General features: G+C 45.5%; 3 protein-coding genes and 1 long non-coding RNA gene across 10 annotated transcripts in view; 2 read left to right on the forward strand and 2 right to left on the reverse strand.

Moving 5' to 3' along the window:
• Positions 1-3,905, reverse strand: part of LOC114842523 (focal adhesion kinase 1-like) — a 38,570-nt gene extending 34,665 nt beyond the window's left edge. Inside the window, exon 1 of one of the 2 annotated variants that reach the window (XM_055502895.1) lies at positions 3,610-3,905. Coding sequence is in view for 1 of the 2 variants with exons in the window: in XM_055502889.1 (XP_055358864.1) it covers positions 2,310-2,346 (37 nt within the window). In the remaining variant the exon portion in view is untranslated. Of the gene's footprint in view, positions 1-2,309; positions 2,434-3,609 lie in introns of those variants that run through there. The other variant, XM_055502889.1, reaches the window with a different exon arrangement.
• LOC129603108 (uncharacterized) lies at positions 1,421-3,616 on the forward strand. Of its 2 annotated transcripts, XR_008692721.1 has the most exons (4): positions 1,421-1,520; positions 1,651-1,747; positions 2,548-2,630; positions 2,989-3,616. It is a non-coding gene; the product is annotated as an uncharacterized LOC129603108 (long non-coding RNA). The 2 variants fall into 2 exon arrangements; XR_008692722.1 differs by lacking the exon at positions 2,989-3,616 and having other exon boundaries at positions 2,548-2,916.
• A 1,129-nt stretch (positions 3,906-5,034) lies between the features above and the next one.
• LOC114843078 (protein NDRG1-like) lies at positions 5,035-8,220 on the reverse strand. Its single transcript, XM_029129300.2, has 12 exons — positions 8,000-8,220; positions 7,769-7,874; positions 7,566-7,686; positions 7,402-7,464; positions 7,214-7,274; positions 7,014-7,100; positions 6,835-6,891; positions 6,580-6,746; positions 6,391-6,490; positions 6,259-6,294; positions 6,115-6,166; positions 5,035-5,915 (listed from the first exon to the last, which is right to left on the reverse strand). The coding sequence occupies exons 1-12, from the start codon at positions 8,048-8,050 to the stop codon at positions 5,683-5,685; spliced, it is 1,134 nt and encodes a 377-aa protein (XP_028985133.1). The 5' UTR covers positions 8,051-8,220; the 3' UTR covers positions 5,035-5,682.
• A 3,473-nt stretch (positions 8,221-11,693) lies between these two features.
• On the forward strand, positions 11,694-17,963 carry LOC114843595 (protein tyrosine phosphatase type IVA 3). 5 transcript variants are annotated; one of them, XM_029130287.3, is made up of 9 exons: positions 11,694-11,761; positions 11,847-11,903; positions 14,614-15,012; positions 15,199-15,328; positions 15,486-15,623; positions 15,716-15,808; positions 15,897-16,027; positions 16,109-16,183; positions 16,310-17,963. In XM_029130287.3, the coding sequence occupies exons 4-9, from the start codon at positions 15,314-15,316 to the stop codon at positions 16,425-16,427; spliced, it is 570 nt and encodes a 189-aa protein (XP_028986120.1). In that variant the 5' UTR covers positions 11,694-11,761; positions 11,847-11,903; positions 14,614-15,012; positions 15,199-15,313; the 3' UTR covers positions 16,428-17,963. The 5 variants fall into 5 exon arrangements, with proteins under 5 accessions (XP_028986120.1, XP_055358989.1, XP_028986119.1 ...); XM_055503014.1 differs by lacking the exon at positions 11,694-11,761 and having other exon boundaries at positions 11,764-11,903; XM_029130286.2 differs by lacking the exons at positions 11,694-11,761; positions 11,847-11,903 and adding an exon at positions 13,170-13,399.
• The last annotated feature ends 217 nt before the right edge of the window (positions 17,964-18,180 follow it).

An 18,180-nucleotide genomic window follows, 5' to 3' on the forward strand; every position in this document is an offset into this window, starting at 1 on the left:
TCTCTTGCATAAACACTCTTCAGAGCTTCTTCCTCCTACTCGATCGCATTTCTACCCTCCCGCACTCTATTTTTTCTCTCTCTCTCCCTCCCACTCAAGAGTAGAAAAGCGCCTCTGGCTGTAATCCACAGAGGCTACGCTATAGTTGACACCACACTAGGGGCGGTGCACAACTTCATTCTCGTCAAAGAAAAGCCAGGCGGGCTTCTCCTGCAGGTGCTGCGCCGATCAGCCTTCGGGAACGACCCCAGCAGAGGAGAGTGGTGCAGGAGCGTGAGCGGGATGAAGTCCCCACAGGAGCGGTGGCAGCTTTAATGAGGGAGCTGTCACTGTCACAGGCAGCGGCTATTAAACCCTTACTGGAGTTCTGGGAGCGCGGCACAGATAAGGAGTTACACCAGAAAACAGTTTGACACCACGGCTTATTTCTCATATGTAATGTTCAGGCTTTTTACATTGACGTCACTGAAACATTTTCATAGACGCTCGTGTTATTACCCAGCTTCCTTTGCTTGTGTACACACGATCGAATGCGAAAGCGGCTGCACGCTCAATTTGCCGAACGACGTACCAACACGAGTGCTTCTATAAAGCACTACTGCGTGTTCTAGTGCAACTTGTCTCGGCCGCTACGAACGGGAGTAGATCCAGCTGCGACCGGGCAGATATTTCGCCAACGTATGAAGAGCTATCGGACCTACGAGCCATTTTATGGCTCCACCTCAGCGCGTAGTGCACTGCAGCAAAGCGAACGTTTAAATATTCACAGATACATCGATCTAAAGCACACATTCTCTGGGGTCCCACAGATTCCTCACATAGCTACGCTCTAAAAGGATCCCATAAAAACCATAGATCTTTGCTGTCAACAGAACAGTATCTATATTTATAATGTTTATCTGTGCCTTCTATGAATTCATCACTATACTATATGTGTTATATTAAAAAAGTAGGACTTCATCATATATAAACACTACAACGAAAAGCTGGCGCTTTCCACTTTGGGGTTTATATACTCATGTGTGCTTTATTAGTGGCCAAACTCTAGAAAAGAAGCTTTTGATGAACTGTATGTGAGTCATTTCACAATCAGTACCTGACAAAGGCTGCAGACCACACACAATGTGGTTAACAAAACCCTGGGCTGTTGATGCAAATAGGCGGAGATTAATGATACTCAACGTAAGCACATGCCATGATTTCTCTCCAAACACAAATTCAGATCCATCCACAATTGAGCCTGTTTGTTTTCTCTTATTTGTAATCTGACAACTCGCTCCAGGAAAATATCACAGGTGGGGGGAAAAAAGTCAGACCTTTGTTGCGCAACTGCACAACTCACAACCATACGTGACACTGCTGCTTGGAAATGGATATTACACAACCCATCAGCTACCAGAGCTATAGCTGTTGCAGGCGCAGTGCAACACCAGAAAACATGGCCCGAGGCACAGGATGGGTGTTGGAAACACAACTGTCCTGGAATTTAATACGGCAAAAATAAAATAACCACAACTGAGGTGAGACGCGAACAAACACAACATCACTGAGAGCATGAGGCAGAAGCTAACGTCCTTTGATGTTATTAACAGGGTGTGTTTGAATACTATTACTATTAGTTGCTGCAGACACACGTTTTTATTTCCTAAGATCTGCATTCAACTGGCACGGTGACGTTCAAGCTGCTCACTTTAATCCTCCTGCTACTGCGCTGCTGTCAGCTTCACCTACACACCGTAAGTCACAGGTAAGTCGACGTGCCATCAGCGTGGCCTTTAATTACTTAGCTGTATCTTGAACCTAAATCCAGTCTTTACATTTGCACTACATTTTTCTGATCGACTCGTGCACTGGAAGTTCAGACATGACTGCCTTTTAAGAGTGTAGCAGATCAGATTTCACATGGTTTCTGTGCGGTAAACAAGATAAAATCCACACACAGACATATATAAGATGAACAGGAATCTGTGGCAATAGCAGCGATTGTGATCTCGATGTTTGTGGGATCTTTATGTTCCGCTTTAAGACAGAATCTAAAATATATTTGTCGCCAGACGCAGCCGACGACCGGGTCTATCACAACAAAACACAGTGGGCTCCTACAGCTTTCTGCGTCTTTGTTTGTGCTCCACACTATCTGTGTGCGAGGTTTTCACATGCAACTGCTTGCACGGTGGTGAGCGGCACAAATTCCTTTCCAGCCCTCAGCCCAGCGAACTCCTCTCTACCTGCTTTGGCGCTCAGCTTCCCACACGCAAGTGCAATCGCAGCCAAACACATCCACAGAGCAGGAGTACACGCGTACGTACCTCCATTGCTGCAGCCCAGGAAATCCCAGAACTGCATGTTGGCAGTGAGTCCGGGGAGGGGGCCGCACCTCCGCTCAACAACAGCCACCTGTATATGCGCCTCTTCAGCGCTTCACTTCCTAGTTGTACTGTATGCTGTCACTTATAGGAGCGGGGAAGCACCCGCCCACTGATTGTTTGGTACCGACACACCTGGAGGCCGGGTTTTATTTCCAAAAGGCTCCTTCCCTCTCCACAGCTCCCACAACTTCCTGCTCCGGTTCCCCTCTGATCTACTGCTGTCTCCCATCTGATCAATCCCTGACTGACAACGGACGGAAGGTAGAGATCGATCCAGCGTCTCCAGCGCTGCTTTTCAAATCCCTGCTTCCTCAGATTAGAAATAGTAATTAGAGAAAAGGCAAGACCAGAAGTAGAGACACTGCAGTCAAGCCTATCATTAATCATGTGTATGTGTACTTCCAAATACATACTAATTAACAAAATAAACTGACTGAAGTAAACTGATGTGCATGAGTCAGGTTTTCGTACACTGGGCTGCAGACCTGCTTACAATACTAATAAATGTCTGGATGCAACCAAGTAAATATCAGCTAGTCTTTATAATAGGAACAGTTGTGTTTATTGAGTCAAAGGTAAGTGAGTTTATCTCCACGCTCTGTTATCAATCACTCATCAGATGCTGCTCTGTGTGCAAAATGGTGCCAAAGTGTGACGGGGCGCACTCCGGGGTCCCGACCCTCCAGCCTGGATGACACGTAACGGCAGGAAACGAGACGGGAAGCGGCAGGAGGGGAGAAATCAGCGCGGCGCGGACGCCGGAGCCTCCGAGCCCCTGACGAATCACCGCCGCGCCACCTGAACACGCCTGTGTTCGTGCGAGACGTGCGCGCATCCGGAGCCCAGCTGTGAGCGGGGCTGCCCCCGCTTTTTGTCTGGAAAAAGCCCCCGCTGGCCGCCGCGGTGCACGCACGGGGACGGGGGGAACGCGCGGACGGGCGGGCGGACGGACCTTTGCACCCGCCACGGCGGCGCAGAGGGGTGGTTTCGGCCACTGCACCACAGCCTGTCTGCGAGGAATACCAATGACCCGCGGCTCCGGCACCGACGGCGCTTTTTACCGTTCGGTCCGCGAAATGTTCCCCGAAAAAAAAGCCCAACTCCAGCGCCTCACACCCCCCGAGCGCTGCATCCGCGTTAACCCCATTGTCTGTGTCACCCCCTCGTTCCACGCTAAGCTAGCCGAGCTAACGGCGGGCTGTTCCCACTCAATCCGCCCCGGAGACGGATCGATACTCACCCGCGTTCGCGCCCCGGAGCCCCGGCCGCACCTACGCCTCGCCGCCGCCGCCGCCGCCGGGCGCCTCTTTCGGCCGGTGCGCGTGTGGCTTTGTGTCTCCGCTGGCAGCAGCGCGCGGCTCGCTGGCTGTCCGCGCCCGCTGCGAGTGTCTCTGCCGGTCTGCTTTCCGTCCACAACAGCGCCGTAGCCGGCTGTCGGCGTCCACTGACGCTGCTAGCTGTTAGCGCCGCCGCCGCCGCCGGAGCCTGACGTTTCCAACATGGCTGCGGCTGACAGGAGCCGAGGGGCCCCCAGCTTCCAGAGCCCCCTCCACACGAATAGAAGCTTTAACACTGACCCTGTGTTTTTTACTTATAGTGAATGGAGTTTAGTGGCTGGACTCGTTATATTCTCTTTTTACGGGCTGGACTAAGACGCTGCAGGCGCCTGTATATCATGCATGTATTGCTTCATATTTACAGAGCACAGTATCCTAATCGCCCATCGTTGATTGCAAAGTAGGAATAAAATTAATGAATACTAATGCAATCATCTGCTAATGAAAGCGAAGAGAATGCTGAGAGAGCCACTGGAAGAGCACAACAGAGTGGAAATGAAATCAAATGATTCTTCTTCTTCACATGCACACATCCTTAACACGGTGTGTGACCATATAACATATCGTATTATTATAAAACAACCTTCAAAATGAAAGAGAATGAAGGATTTCATGAAAATGCACAAACCCTTAACAAAAATAGGAAACCAGTTACATGTAACAAGCCACAGTTCTGCTGGAGCAAATGTCTCATGAAATCTTAAGAGATTTCTGTCATGCATTATTCATCACAACGGAGTGTAAGCCAAACAAAAGAGGCTTTGAAATAAAGATGCTCCCCCAACACACACACACACACACACACACACCAAATTATTGTGACTTTGATGCAGGCTGCCATTATGCTGCCTCAGATCTGTGTGTCTTTTCTGACTAACAATCGCTGCCCAAAACAATTCTTGTACTGATGGGCCCACACATCGGACCCACCTACACATGCAGCGCATTCATGCCTGCAGCCGGCGTCCATATGCACGCTGACACACGCTCAATCCAAACGTTATTCTTCCTCCACACAGAGGAGTGATGTAAATTATGGCACGAGGGAGGGGGACACTTTGTTAGATTAGAACTCACCAACGTCATAGTTCGTGGTATTTGCCGGGTCAACGCCCTGTGTTTTGCATGTGGTGGTCGCACAGCCTGGCAGCTGTTTGCAAAACATGGGTAATCTCAAACAATATGTATTAAATAATTGAACGGTTGCAAAACAAAGAAAAGGGAAAAGCTTCAAGCCAATTGCAGATTGCAAAAGCCTTGCTCCTTACATTGCAGTAAATCCTACAGGAAGGACGGATGTGTTTTACTATATGCATCCTAAACAATAGCAAGAAAACTAAGTAATAAGTGAATGAATGAAAGAGAGTTATAGAGCGCCATCTAGTGGAAAGAGCAGAGAAGTACCACTGTCTCTCCATATTTGCAGGTCTCAGGGATCAGACTGGTATTTCACAGTGATGATAAATGAGAGCTGTTTATTTAAAGTCAAATGTTTATTCAGTGAGAACATAAGAGATACCTTACTTAATAGATGTTACATATTTCAATGACTGGACTGAATCAAATTCCAAAAGTAACATATCTGTGCAATTACCTGTGCACGACTGCATATAAACAGCAAACAATTCTGCATCCTATATTGATTAGGCTCCTTACACTGTAAGTGTTTTATATATGTGATGGCTTAATGATTCCCTCATCAAAGGATGCATTTTAGCTTCTATGTTTTCACATGTGGTGTATATAAGTAAATAAGTATAAATAACAGAACAAAAACTGCAAAATAGATACAAGAAGTAACAGGTGACAGGAAATAAAAAGTTAAATACAGACTAAACAGCTGTCACAAAGGATAGAAGGGGAGAGTTATAGAGGTCATGCTGTACAGACTACCTGATATAGTGCAGATGAAAGGGCCTGACTGAATGAAGCGGGGTGGGGTGTAAGTACAATGAGGTGTTGTGATGGCCTGGGCTCTAGCATGCCACCTCGGTGGACTTCGAGATGATCTGATCTATGTTAGCGCGGGAAATGCTCTCCATGGAGACGTCGGTGAGCGAGCGGCCGCGCTTCTCCGCCGTGCTGTGGGAGTAGGTCCGGCCACGCTGCAGCTCGTCGGTGTGCGTGCGGCCCCGAGAGCCGTCGTAGGAGGTGAAGCTGGAGCTCGAGGTGGTCCTCGAGCGAAGCCTGGTCATGCTGGCACTGGACACTGAGGAACAGGGACAGCAGTTTTATACTATTCCACCAGTTGACTTTTCTATCCATATATATATATATATATATATATATATATATATATATATATATATATATATATATATATATATATATATATATATATATATATATATATATATATATATATATATCATTATGTATATATTTCTTTCCATATTCCAGTAACTCACAGTATCCCATGCCCTGGATAAAGTATTTAAAGGCTTCAATCACTTTAGCGGGCTGTGGAAGATGGAAACAAACACATTAGGAGCAAATCCCAAAAGGAGATTCCTCCTCGAGCAGAGCTGACTCAGCGTGTCGATGTACAGTACCTGATCCACCTGAGGAAGACCTCCACAATCTGCCATCTGGAGGAGCGAAGCACAAACAGATGGTGGCTTCAGGCTGTGGTCAGCGCTCACGCTAATGCACCTGTTTGTATTGGTTCTGCGGCGCTGGTTTACCTTGAGCAGCGTGGTGTTGGTGGGGTTGAGCTTGGCGTTGCAGTCGACCACGGCCTCCACGGCTGGGGAGTGATCCCCTACAACCAGCAGAGTGGCACATCTGTGAAGCAGCGGGGAGACGGAGGGAAGCGGTGAGAGATGAGAAGCCAAAGCGTCACCGGAGGCGCCACAGAACGAGGCTGCACGAACCTGAGCGTCCTGACGTTGACGTTGCCCCCGGGAACAGGCCTCTCCACCTCCAGAGTGTTGCGGTTGTTGTAGGAGCGGAAGAACTGGCTCACGTTGGACTGGTTCATCGTTATGGTGATGTGGTGACGGTACGTGGCGATGAGGTCGTGATTCGTTTGGATCTCGTGCTAGAAGAAACGGGTCGTGAGGCGGAGATATTTGCCACCATTCATTCATTGCCTTAGAGGCCATCGTGGAGGGGGTGTGGTTGCTTACTTTTCCAAACAAGTGTGCAATGACTTGGTCTGGGAGAGTGTGGGTCCATTCGGTGATCTGTGGCGACAGGAGAAAATCAGTTATGGCTAAAAAAAGGGAAAAACAATCACAAAAGCAAACAAGCTCTGTCGTTAGAAAAACACAAAGACAGGTATCAGAATCAGCCAAGTTCACTCTACCTTGTTTGCAACACTATGCATTAATCCCTCAGCGTTTGGGTTGATGTTGATCAGAACTAATCCATCCACCAGATCCGGGTGATTCAGCTACACACATCACAGAGCAAAGTTAACATACTGTACAAAGACGTTTGTTTCCACACAAATCACACCCTGGATTCATTCTAGATATAATACCAAGAGCACAGATTTGAACTCACGGCGAATCTCGCCAAGATGTAGGCTCCCGCTCCGACTCCCAGTCCGATCACACTGCGCAGCCTGAGAACGAAGTCAGAAGATGAGCGGATGTTGATGTTAATGACGATTAAAGCACAGCCCTGTTAAGTGGGTGTCAGACTAGCAGGTTATCACATCAGCCCTCGAGCCTTCAGGAGCTCTGTCTTACCCAAAGTGCCGGAGGACCGTGGGCAGAGCCTCAGACAGCTGGTCCATTGAAGGGTAGATGTACCTGAGGGTTTACAGTCAGTATAATAAGGTATAAGTCCTATGAAGGAATGGTATAAATGCAGCCTGACATGTAATATGAATACAAAAAGATACCGCACTGACGCAGTGGGTAGAGTTTTGGCTGCCTCGTGCTGCCCTGGGGCCTCAACATGACAAACTGGGAGGTGTCTGGTGATTTCCTGCATGTCCTTGTGGTTGAACAGAGCCTCAAAACAGGACTTGTCTAAAAAAGATTTCAAAAAATAGAATTATTTGTATCCAGGTTTTACGTATCACAGCTGTCGCTGCATGGTCGTGGGACTCACGGTTCAGTCCAACGTCGTGAAACGTCAGGATCACGGGCCGGTTGGACTTGGGAGTCCCCGTCAGGACGCAGTGGATGTTTCCATACTGAGTCTCCACGTGCTCCTCCTGAAGCAGAACACACGAGTCCCATGATCTGGACGTGGTGCCGGTTTGTTTGTGCGGCCCAGTGTCAACCAGCCACTCAGCGACCAACACGGAGGAGCACAACGTACTGTAACTGTCATACTCACGGTGATTTGAGGCTCAAAGATGGAGTCGCACTCGTTCTCCTCCAGAACCATGGTGGCGGAGGCGCTGTAGAACAGGAGCTAGAACAGGAGCTAGAACAGGAACGTGCAGCAGCTTCAGGCAGATGCCCTGCGTCCGCTGCAGCTCGTTGATCAGCGCCGTCCTTTTACCTCCTCGAGGAGACTGGACTTTTCTCCTTCAGTGTCGCCGCTGCTCTGCTGCATGTGACACTTGGTTTGAGCTGGTTTATATACTGTACCCTCCAGCACTGATCTGCCTCTAAGCCCTAACTCCAACTTGGCTCACATGTGGCCAAATGGCTCCTTCTGTTTTAATCTAAATCCAGGGCTGTCACTGTGGAAATTTCTACATAGAGGTCATTGGACGTCTGCAGCCTTTTAAACAGAATGTCTACGCAGCCAAAACCGCACTTCATGTCAGGGTTTAATTGGTTTCTATGAGTGAAATATAAGCAATGACTCAGTATATGCTTGAATTAGGATTCTGAACTGTAAAGGTTTTAAAAAGATGTTTTTACATTATGAAAATGAACCAAAAATGTTTTATTTGCACAAACATTTGAATATGATAAATGTGACACGTCAGTAAAATTCTTTGTGTTTTTTTCCGGTGCAGCGTCATGGAGGGAATCTCTACACCTTCAGCCAAACAGGAGATCTAATCCCAGCATGCCATCTGTTTCTGACAGGTACCAGTGACCTTGACCCTTCTGTGAAAGCAGCCATGTGTTTCCTACACAGCAGCACAGCTCAAATGAACCCCTACACTCTTTATAGGGTATATAGGTTTATATAGGTCCATGTTGTATGACAGACTCTGTAGTCACTGTGTGGTAAGGACCTTTCAGAAGCAATAAAATTATGAATTAATGTTTTACGAGTTGTTTGTTTCTATTCATTTAAAAAGTAATTATTTCAAGATTTGAAAAAGAAAACATACTGTGGATTTAATCATGAATAAAGCAGTATTTAATTAAAGCAATTAAAGCAGGAGTTCATCTTAATTAGCTTTAGTGCATTTCCCAGCTTGCTGAGCAAAACAAACACATGGTAATCACATGTTAATGATTATTCTGTTCTGAAAAGCAGCTGTTGAGCTGTTGGACATGTCGCGGGCTCAGCAAGGCGTCTAGACGACGGCAGGTGGACTGCACAGCAGACGGCAGCAGCTGGTTGAGTGCAGAAGCAGCCGACCGACCTGGGACGCACACATGTGAGCGAGCTGGGTTTAATCCATTTATTGGCGGCAGATGGGTTTTACCCCGCTTCACGTCAGCGGGAAGCCATTTTAACATCAGGGTAACCCCGGCTGAGCCTTGGCCTCCTAGCCCAGTTCGCTGTAATCTGGGAGTGCTGTGCTTCTCATCTGAGTCAGGTGTCACCTGCAGCACAAAGGCCGGACAGGTTGATTAGTACGATCACATCCCGATGCAGCAGCCAGTCTCAGCTGTGGTTTACAGTAATTGTTGTGTCACGTGACAGTAAACAAGCACAAGCATCACCAGGGCCCCGAAGGTGAAACAGACAAACAGAATTTGGCCATTTTATCCCATTTCGTGTAATTTGTGAAATTAGACCAGTGGGACTATTTTAAAAAAGGAGGCATCCTTTTCACATATACAGTGTGTAAACAAAGAGTTTGAGTGTGAGATGTGTAGGAAATAAATTATTATTAGCCCGTGTTAAAGATGTTGCCAGTATTTCAGTGCTCGTCTTTTCTTACCACCAGGATTATGACCCAAGCAAAACCGTATCCTGTTCCTAAAGTAAAACACCAGTGGCAGATAAGCACAACTGCAGCATGGCTCTACATGTTTGGGTCATTTCACAGTAGTGTCCACTAGATGGAGGTTTATGTCAACTAGACTAGAGAAATGTCTAAGCCTTAGCAGGAAAAAGAAAAATATATTTCTAATATATTATACAGTATATCACTGCCTAGTAATATAATTTCAACTTTTTCTTCCCTGTTGCTATTTTTTATGATTTTTTCTTAATACCAAACAAAAATTATTAGTAAATAATTAGTTTATATTTTATACTGTGTTGAAAAATATTTCTATGCAAAGCTAACCTGTATGTATATTTGTAATAAACAGAAATATTACAACAAAACACTTCTTTGGAGCTTCTGTTCTCTGAAATGCTTGTGTGCTGGGTTGAACGGTCCACTTTTAGCCTCCTACATAACCCTGTACACGTGTTTGGGACACTTTGTATTGTCGGCCACAACAGATCCTGTTCCACCATGTGCATATGCATATATAAGATATCTGCCATATTCCAGTGCTATTGTCAAGCTGATAGCTGAGTGTCATGGTAACCACTTGCTCTGCAGGTGACAGCCCTGCTGTCTGACTCTCAGCTTTCATAACAGTCTAATTTTACCCTCCGCAGCTGCTGCCCCCTACACTGGGCTTGACTCCGTGTCTGTTTGCATTGTTGCCCGCTGCGTGTGCCGGCTTTTGCGTGAACGTGCGCGTGTGAATGTGTGAGCTGCCCTTTAAGCGCGGCCCTGCTGGTGTGTGCACGCTGATGGGCAGAGACACGCCACACCGTGTCCTTTCTGAACATGTCTTGTCATGACAAATTGTGACTCACACCCTGACACCAGGCTTCCTCCTGGAACTATATGCAAGAAAATAGAGAAAATCTGTTGGTAATGACATTATTTCTTGTTTTATATCAATGGGTATTTTTATGCTTGAAGGAAGTTAATTGTTTTTTACAAGCTAGTGACTGGCAAATGCTGCAATAAATGACATAGATCTATTGAATATGTCTTTACACTGTCTTGTGTGTATATTAGTATATATTACTATTTGTACGCCAAATAAATAATGTTCTATTCTTAAGTGAACTACTAATCAAAAGTGGATCATGGAGACCAAAGACTGTCAGGGGTGGATTTTGAAAATAATTGCCTTATTTCATGATTCATTGTTTACACATAAACATGGTTTAATATTAAGAAGCTTGTAATTAACTTAATCAGCAAATTGAAAATTTAGGAGTGTGTGTGTGTGTGTGTGTGTGTGTGTGTCCTGTTTGTTTGTTTGTTTTCAACAGTGGCTGTGTTATGTTAGTCTTCATCAGATAGGAATGAGGATGAGACAAGTATCTACTTGAGCCAGATTAGAGCTGCTGTATGGAGGTGACAGGAGACATAAATAGCACCAACTCTTACACAATAGCAACAATAGCTCAACATAAAGACTCTAGTTCATAACGACATTACCATAAATAGTGTTATTCAATTTTTTTCAGCAGTCATCTGAATCCGTGACAGCAGCTCCAGTTATTCTTCATTGGTTTGATGCTCTAAACGACTGATGCAACTGGATAAATATCCACTTTCACGCTTGACAGTCACAAAGGATAATAATATAATAATGCATCATGTTATTGCAAAGTGCTCCTGTCAAGGGGACACGAAGCACTACTGTCATAATATGTGACACTGAGGATCGAAGACTCATTACGTAGAATGATTTTAAATAAGAAAGCAAGGTCATAAATGATCACAGTCTTTATTTTAGTTAAACTGACTGGCAACTGGCAAGAACGTCTTAACATAATGATTCATAATACAATTGTATAATACTGACTTTATAAAATGAATGTATTAGGTTTGAGAGCTTTCTTGTCATTACTCAGGGCTGAAGTCTTTTGCAGGTCAGTCCAGTGCTTTCACAAGACTGGGAGAGAGGCCACATGACTGCTATCTGAGGGTTGACCTACAAGGTGTCAGCTCACATTTCCAGAAACCATTAGGCCAGTGAACTGCTGATCAAAACAGATGGTCACTCATGAGCTACTTGTTGTGCAGGAGGGTCAGAGGAAGCGCTGAGAGACAGGGAAGGAGGAGGATCCACAGGAACGAGAGGTAGCACGGTGTCGCCCTTAGATGCATGAAGCCTGGTTAGTCAGCTGTGACTGTTCTGTAGATACAGAGTAACAAACCTTACTTCAGTTGACCCCAAATGTTCTAGTGTATCGCTGCAATAAGTGAATGTACCTACTCACAGCATATAACTGCAGAAACCATAGGTGTCTGCAGAGAGGCTGCGTTCAAATGCTTCTTTACCCCTTTGTGCTTTAAACCCTATTAATACAAGGACTTCCCTTTGTATTTCTAGAGACTCGGATCAGTTGTTTGGACAGATACTGTCTGACGTCTTCCTTTGAGGACAAGGCAAAGTAGTGTCATATCTATTTCCATCTCCTTTCTGAGGGATTTGACCTGTCCAACTGTCTCTTTGTGTTTGGAGCCTGCTAATCATCACTTTTGGCTATATTTGTGCTTGTTATCGAACTAATAAAAGGTGACAGGTCACCATAATGAAACCATGGGGCGGCTCCGCGGCACAGACAGTCATGCAAGAACCACACATTCGTCCCCATAATGCACGCGATAAACAAATAAAATCAAATTACACTGTAGCTGTGGTGGGAACAAATGTTGATGTGTTGAACTGGGAACGTTCACGTGGTGCTTCAGCTAATTTTAGCTCGGAAGAGGTGTTTTATGAAGCTCCATGTGTGGGTGAACAGTCGTGTTAACCCCTACTCAAAGTTACTGATAGGGAGACGAGGCCCCAGCGTGCTCTGCTTTAAAAAGTCCGTACCCATGACTGCCTGGTGCCCCTCAGGACTCACATATCCATACAGTACCGTGGTCCTGTAAATACTCTGGATAATAAATGATGGTTCTGAAAGCAAACGGCTGGTGTAAGTCCTGCTTCCGTGCCTGTTGTCTAAATAATTTATCATTTAGGCTGAGACTTATGGAGGAATTCCCTGGGCTCAAACTCAGATGTATGACTTATTCAATGTGCCTGGTTTCTCAATAGACCCTTCTATTTTTAGTTGTTTGAGCGGAGGGAGGAGGGAGAGGCAGACACAAAGAGACGGGTCACAACAGAAGCCAGAATCTATTGAAGAAATAAAACAACTAAAAACAAGCCATGAGTGAGAGCACGGGCTTCCGGTGGCTCAACCTGCTCATCATCAGCCTGCGGGACGGGTGAGGACAGGAGGGAGAGGGGCGTCCCCTCTCCCCTCCACCCACCGAGTACCTGCTGGAAGAGAGGCGGCAGGGAGGGGGTGGGGTCGGGGGCTCTCCTCCTCCCTCTATAAGAGCATTAGAGTGTTCTGGTGGCGACAGGGCTGTCGGGGTCAGATGGCTGCTCAGCCTGATTAGACCAGCTCACGGCGGATCCTCAGCCCAGCTCAGCGCGTCGCCTGCAGCCAGCGAGCCAGCGATTCAGCTACAGGTTGTTCAGGGGGACTTCAAGCAGGTGGTTCAGCCTCGAGAGTGAGGCAGAGGTGGAGGAGCTGGGGTTCGGCGTGCGCCTGGAGATGATGCTGAGGAGCTGAGCGGTAAGGACGCGCAATGAAACTGTATTTGTTGAAAAGGTTGTGTAACAGGTGAGCGTTAACACTCATCTACAAATACAGATGAGTGTGAGAGAACTTGCTGGACCTATTATCCGCCATGATCAGACAATGTGACGTGTGATAGAATCAGCCGCTAGTATAGATACAGCTATAAATACAGCTGCAGGTATTCGGTGCCTTCAGGGCTCGCTATAACAGGCAGTCAGCTGGTCGCATGTCAGCACCCAGTGCTGCTGCTGCGCCGGCGGCCGCTGCTGCTGCAGGACTTTGGTGTAACTCCCAGTCCCAGTTTGTGGACGTCTCTGTCCAGCAGCCAAGCAGTTCACTGAGGTAAGAGAGACGGCTGGATCGGCTTACGGCTATTTTTTAGATGTGGGAATGTAGCACATCCCCTTCTCCTGAGTGGCTTGTGATTGGAGCTGGTGCAGAAACCCCCCCCCCCCCGTGTGCAGCTCAGAGCAGTGGAGGTGAATGTGCTCGGACAGGATTAAACGTAGTTGAGGCTACTACTAACGCAGCAGAAGAAGAAGACTGAGGTCCACTCTTAACTTCTTTGGGTCCTGACCCGGCCCGTGACAGGGAACCAGTCAGCTGGGAGCACAGCTGTCTTCACAAGGCTAACTCGCCTTGCAGGGACGGTCAGCTCTACACTTTTAAGTGGAGTTACTGCTGATCTCTGGCCATTTTGCTGCTTCTTTCCTTTAGTGGCGCCGCTTGTCTGACCTAATTTGTGATGCAACCTATCTGTTTCAGGCTAATCTCATTTATAGCCTCTGTCTCACTGTTACTGTAGTTTTTTGTTGTGCTTTAGTCACATGCACCTTTTAGGGAGCCAGAACACATTTTTTGTATTGACTGAATGGAAAGACATTGACCTCTGTCCTGATTGGACGTAACATGGGATGAATCTCTAATTATAGCTCATTATATAGTCAACAACCTGGAATAGACTGCACTCTTCTGGAAGAGTGAGTAAGTTGGTACGTGATTAAGCAGCATGTGTCTGTGCTCCTGGGGTTGTGAAGAGGTGACCACAGATTACCCAGCATGCCTCTGGGCTTTCTCTGGTTGTTTGTCTGAATGTGCTGTTCGCTGGGTGGAGAGTCATGGACCATGTGGACTATTATGTGAGCCGCTGAATCACTTCTAACTCTCACTGGCAGCAGTTTTCATCGCTTCTTTGCTTGTTCCCGCAGAACCGCTGTTTGATGGAGTTTGTGCGGCAGAGCGGCGACTACTGCCACGCCCAACACATTTAGACGGTGCTGGAGATGAAGGTGCTGCGTGCAGCCCCGCGGCCCTGAGTCCCGAGCGACCCCTGGCCTTTTGCCCGCTGCACCAGCCAGCTCATGGGGTAAGAAGCGGAGCCCTGACACGGGAAGCCAACCGAGGAGGGAGCTGCCGGGAAAGACAAGGACTGGACGGAGACATAGACACAAAGAGACACACGATGTAGCTGCCTGGACTAATGCACTCAGTCAACTGATGGACCTCAGAGTGAAAACACCTTAAATTTAAACAGACTGGGAATCCAGAATAACGTGGAGAGCTGGTATCAGCTGAGGACAAAGCTGCTGCTACAGCTGGAGATAAAGGTGAAGTGTGGACACCTCCCACATGTTTAGTGTTGTATTTTTAGATGCTGTGTCTTAAAAGCTTAAAATGCGTTGCCTTAAAAACCCTTTCTTTAAATGCGTGAACAGTGATGTCACTGATGAATAAGCATTAATCAACAACAAGACAGTGCGGGAATCACCAAATCACACCATTTGCATTTCCAGCTTTGAGAGGAGGCCTAATTAAACAGCATAAGTGGAAACACCTGCGCTGGTTCGTCATGGTGAAATGTGGCTTCACCTACACATTTCATTACTTTGTTAAAGGTTCTCATGTTACATGACTGGAAACACGGTAAGAAACAACCAACTCTGTCCGGACTGAAGGATTTAGTTCCTACTCTGTGTAGTAATGTGTAAACCCCTGCCTCAGACGTATACAGTACATGCACTCTACATGGATCTCATGCCTGAATCCCTTTTGATTGACCACTGCATGCTAATCTGCACAGATTAAAGGTCGTCCTGGGGTGTCGCAGGTCACGCTGGCCACCATGAACCGTCCAGCTCCAGTGGAACTGTGCCACAAGAACATGCGATTCCTGATCACACACAACCCCACAGACAGCACCCTCAACTCCTTCATTGAGGTGGGAAACAAGTGGCAGCTACAAATACACTGAGGAGCTTCATTAACATGTGCTTGAACTCGTGTCTATCTACTCCTCACTGTCTCTTCCAGGACCTGAAGCGTTATGGCGTTACCACAGTGGTTCGAGTCTGTGACAGCACTTATGACAAAACCCCACTTGAGAAAGACGGCATCACCGTCGTGGTGAGGATCAGCAACACACGTACATAATGTCTCTTCTAAATGATTTGTTAAAATATAAAGAGTTGGAGATCTGTTGTTTGCCTCTCAGGACTGGCCCTTTGACGATGGAGCTCCACCCCCTAGTAAACTGGTGGATGACTGGCTGAGTCTGCTGAAGAAGAAGTTCCAGGAGGATCCGGGATGCTGCGTGGCCGTTCACTGCGTGGCAGGTCTGGGAAGGTAGGACGCTGCAACAGTACCTGTAAAATGGAGCGAAACAATGAAACCCAGGTGTGACTGTGCTCCTATGCGTTCATGCAGAGCCCCTGTCCTGGTTGCTCTGGCTCTGATAGAAAGTGGAATGAAGTATGAAGACGCCATTCAGCTGATCAGGCAGTAAGTTCTGTTCCACACGCACTCCCTTTATTTAATACACATTTTAGTTATGTTTAGTTTAGTTAGGTTAAAATCATTGAGATGGAATTTAATTTAAATCACTGCTTTGTGTCCCCAATAATTTAGGAAGCGTCGTGGAGCGATCAACAGCAAACAGCTGACCTACCTGGAGAAATATCGATCCAAGCACAGACTGCGCTTCAAGGACTCTCACGCTCACAAGAACAAGTGTTGTACCATGTGAACCCAAACAAACACCCTCAGCAAACGCTCTCAGGAATCCAACCACACAAGCCTTGTCTCGCTGTCCCTGAGTATAACAGTCAAATACTACACCCACCTCATCATCCCGCGTGTCCACTGGGCATTTTGAATGTTCACATGTGTTTTATGTTTACTTGTTATATAATTTACAGGGAGGAAAGTAGAATAAGATAGATGGCAGACAGAAAATGTTAATGCAAATGGTATAATGAGCTTTGTACATAACTTTTCAGGTATGAGTAATACTAGAAATATATCACAGGGCAAAGTGCATAAAAATGAAAATACACGTGCACATACTGTATGTCTAAGGTACTGGCCTTCAAAACCTCAAGTGATATCGGATTTGTAAACATGCCATAAAGGTTTAAACTTCACCGCAATCAGGGTTTATGATTGCTTATGCAGCATTTCAGTAAGGATTTAAGTAGATGGTGAAGAAAACCCATTAGACACTAGTTCAAATTTGGGAAATTAGAAAATAAGCACTATCAGTATGAGAGCTCTACGTTGTTCATCTCATTTACACTGTGTTTGTGTTGTCAATGAAACTGTTTATACTGTTTACTATAATGGCCTCTTTAAATCTCTGCATTCTGTTGCTATTTCTCTATCACAGCGATTGCTATGACAACCTGCTCTTTCATAGAAATCACCATGCATTTGTTTTGGCACAGTCCCAGTTTATTTGTTATTATATACACTTCGCTCAACTGTTTACATATGTGAGTGCATTACCTTATGCTCTGTTTGACAACACCCACAGAACGAAACATTAGTAAAATCTTTTATAATAAATTTAAGTAAAAGATTTTTAAAATTTCTGCAAAATACACAACGAATATAAATATTATACAAGGGCTCTGAACTACGTACTATAATCACTCCACATGCACAAAGATCATATGATTGATGGTGTTTTCTCTGCTCTTATCACAAATGTTGTTGTGCATCCTTACATTATTTAGAGGCTTCACTACAAATTCTGGCACATATTTGCTTGTGGAATTGATTTATTCATTTTTTTGTTCCTGAATGATGCATGTAAACAAATGTGTCTAAAATTAATATTTGAAGCTTCTGTTTGCTGACGATAGAGAATGCTTAGTACTGTATATTGCTTCCAATGATGTCACCTCATCAACAATATATTGAAATCTGCAGAACCTTTTCCAAAAAATCTAGTGGCAGGACAGAATTTTTAGTCATCAACTTTCATAAAGTCAGTTATTTTGTAAATATAGGCAAAGTTAGTTTGATGCCCGCAATACAGTACAAAAACAGATTTGAATTAAATATATTTTTTGTAAATGTGGTTTATGCAGCATGGCCTCATGTCCTGAACAATGATTTGTGAAAAGGAGGATTACAAAGTTAAAATGGTAAAACTGTTCATTTTTTTTGTTCAAAAAGTGTGAGTGTGTTAAATTAAATATGTGTGTGTGACTTGACAAATGCTGTAAATGTTTGTATGCCTGTAAATTTCCCAATTGTTTAATAAATGAAATAAATTGAATTCTGCCATTCTTCTTACATGTTTCTGTTCTTAGATTTTATATTGCTGCACATAGCAGCAAATAAATAGACAGGGCCTAATTCTTTGGTTACTATTGCATACAAAGATATTAGAATTAATATAAAGCTATTAGAATTAAAGTGAGAGCACAATTACAACTGCAATTGTATTCAATTTATTCTGAAGTAGCAGCGGTTCAGTCCGCCAGCCACAGGCG

This window comes from Betta splendens, chromosome 16, assembly GCF_900634795.4.
Source record: "Betta splendens chromosome 16, fBetSpl5.4, whole genome shotgun sequence".
Taxonomy (NCBI): Eukaryota; Metazoa; Chordata; class Actinopteri; order Anabantiformes; family Osphronemidae; genus Betta; species Betta splendens.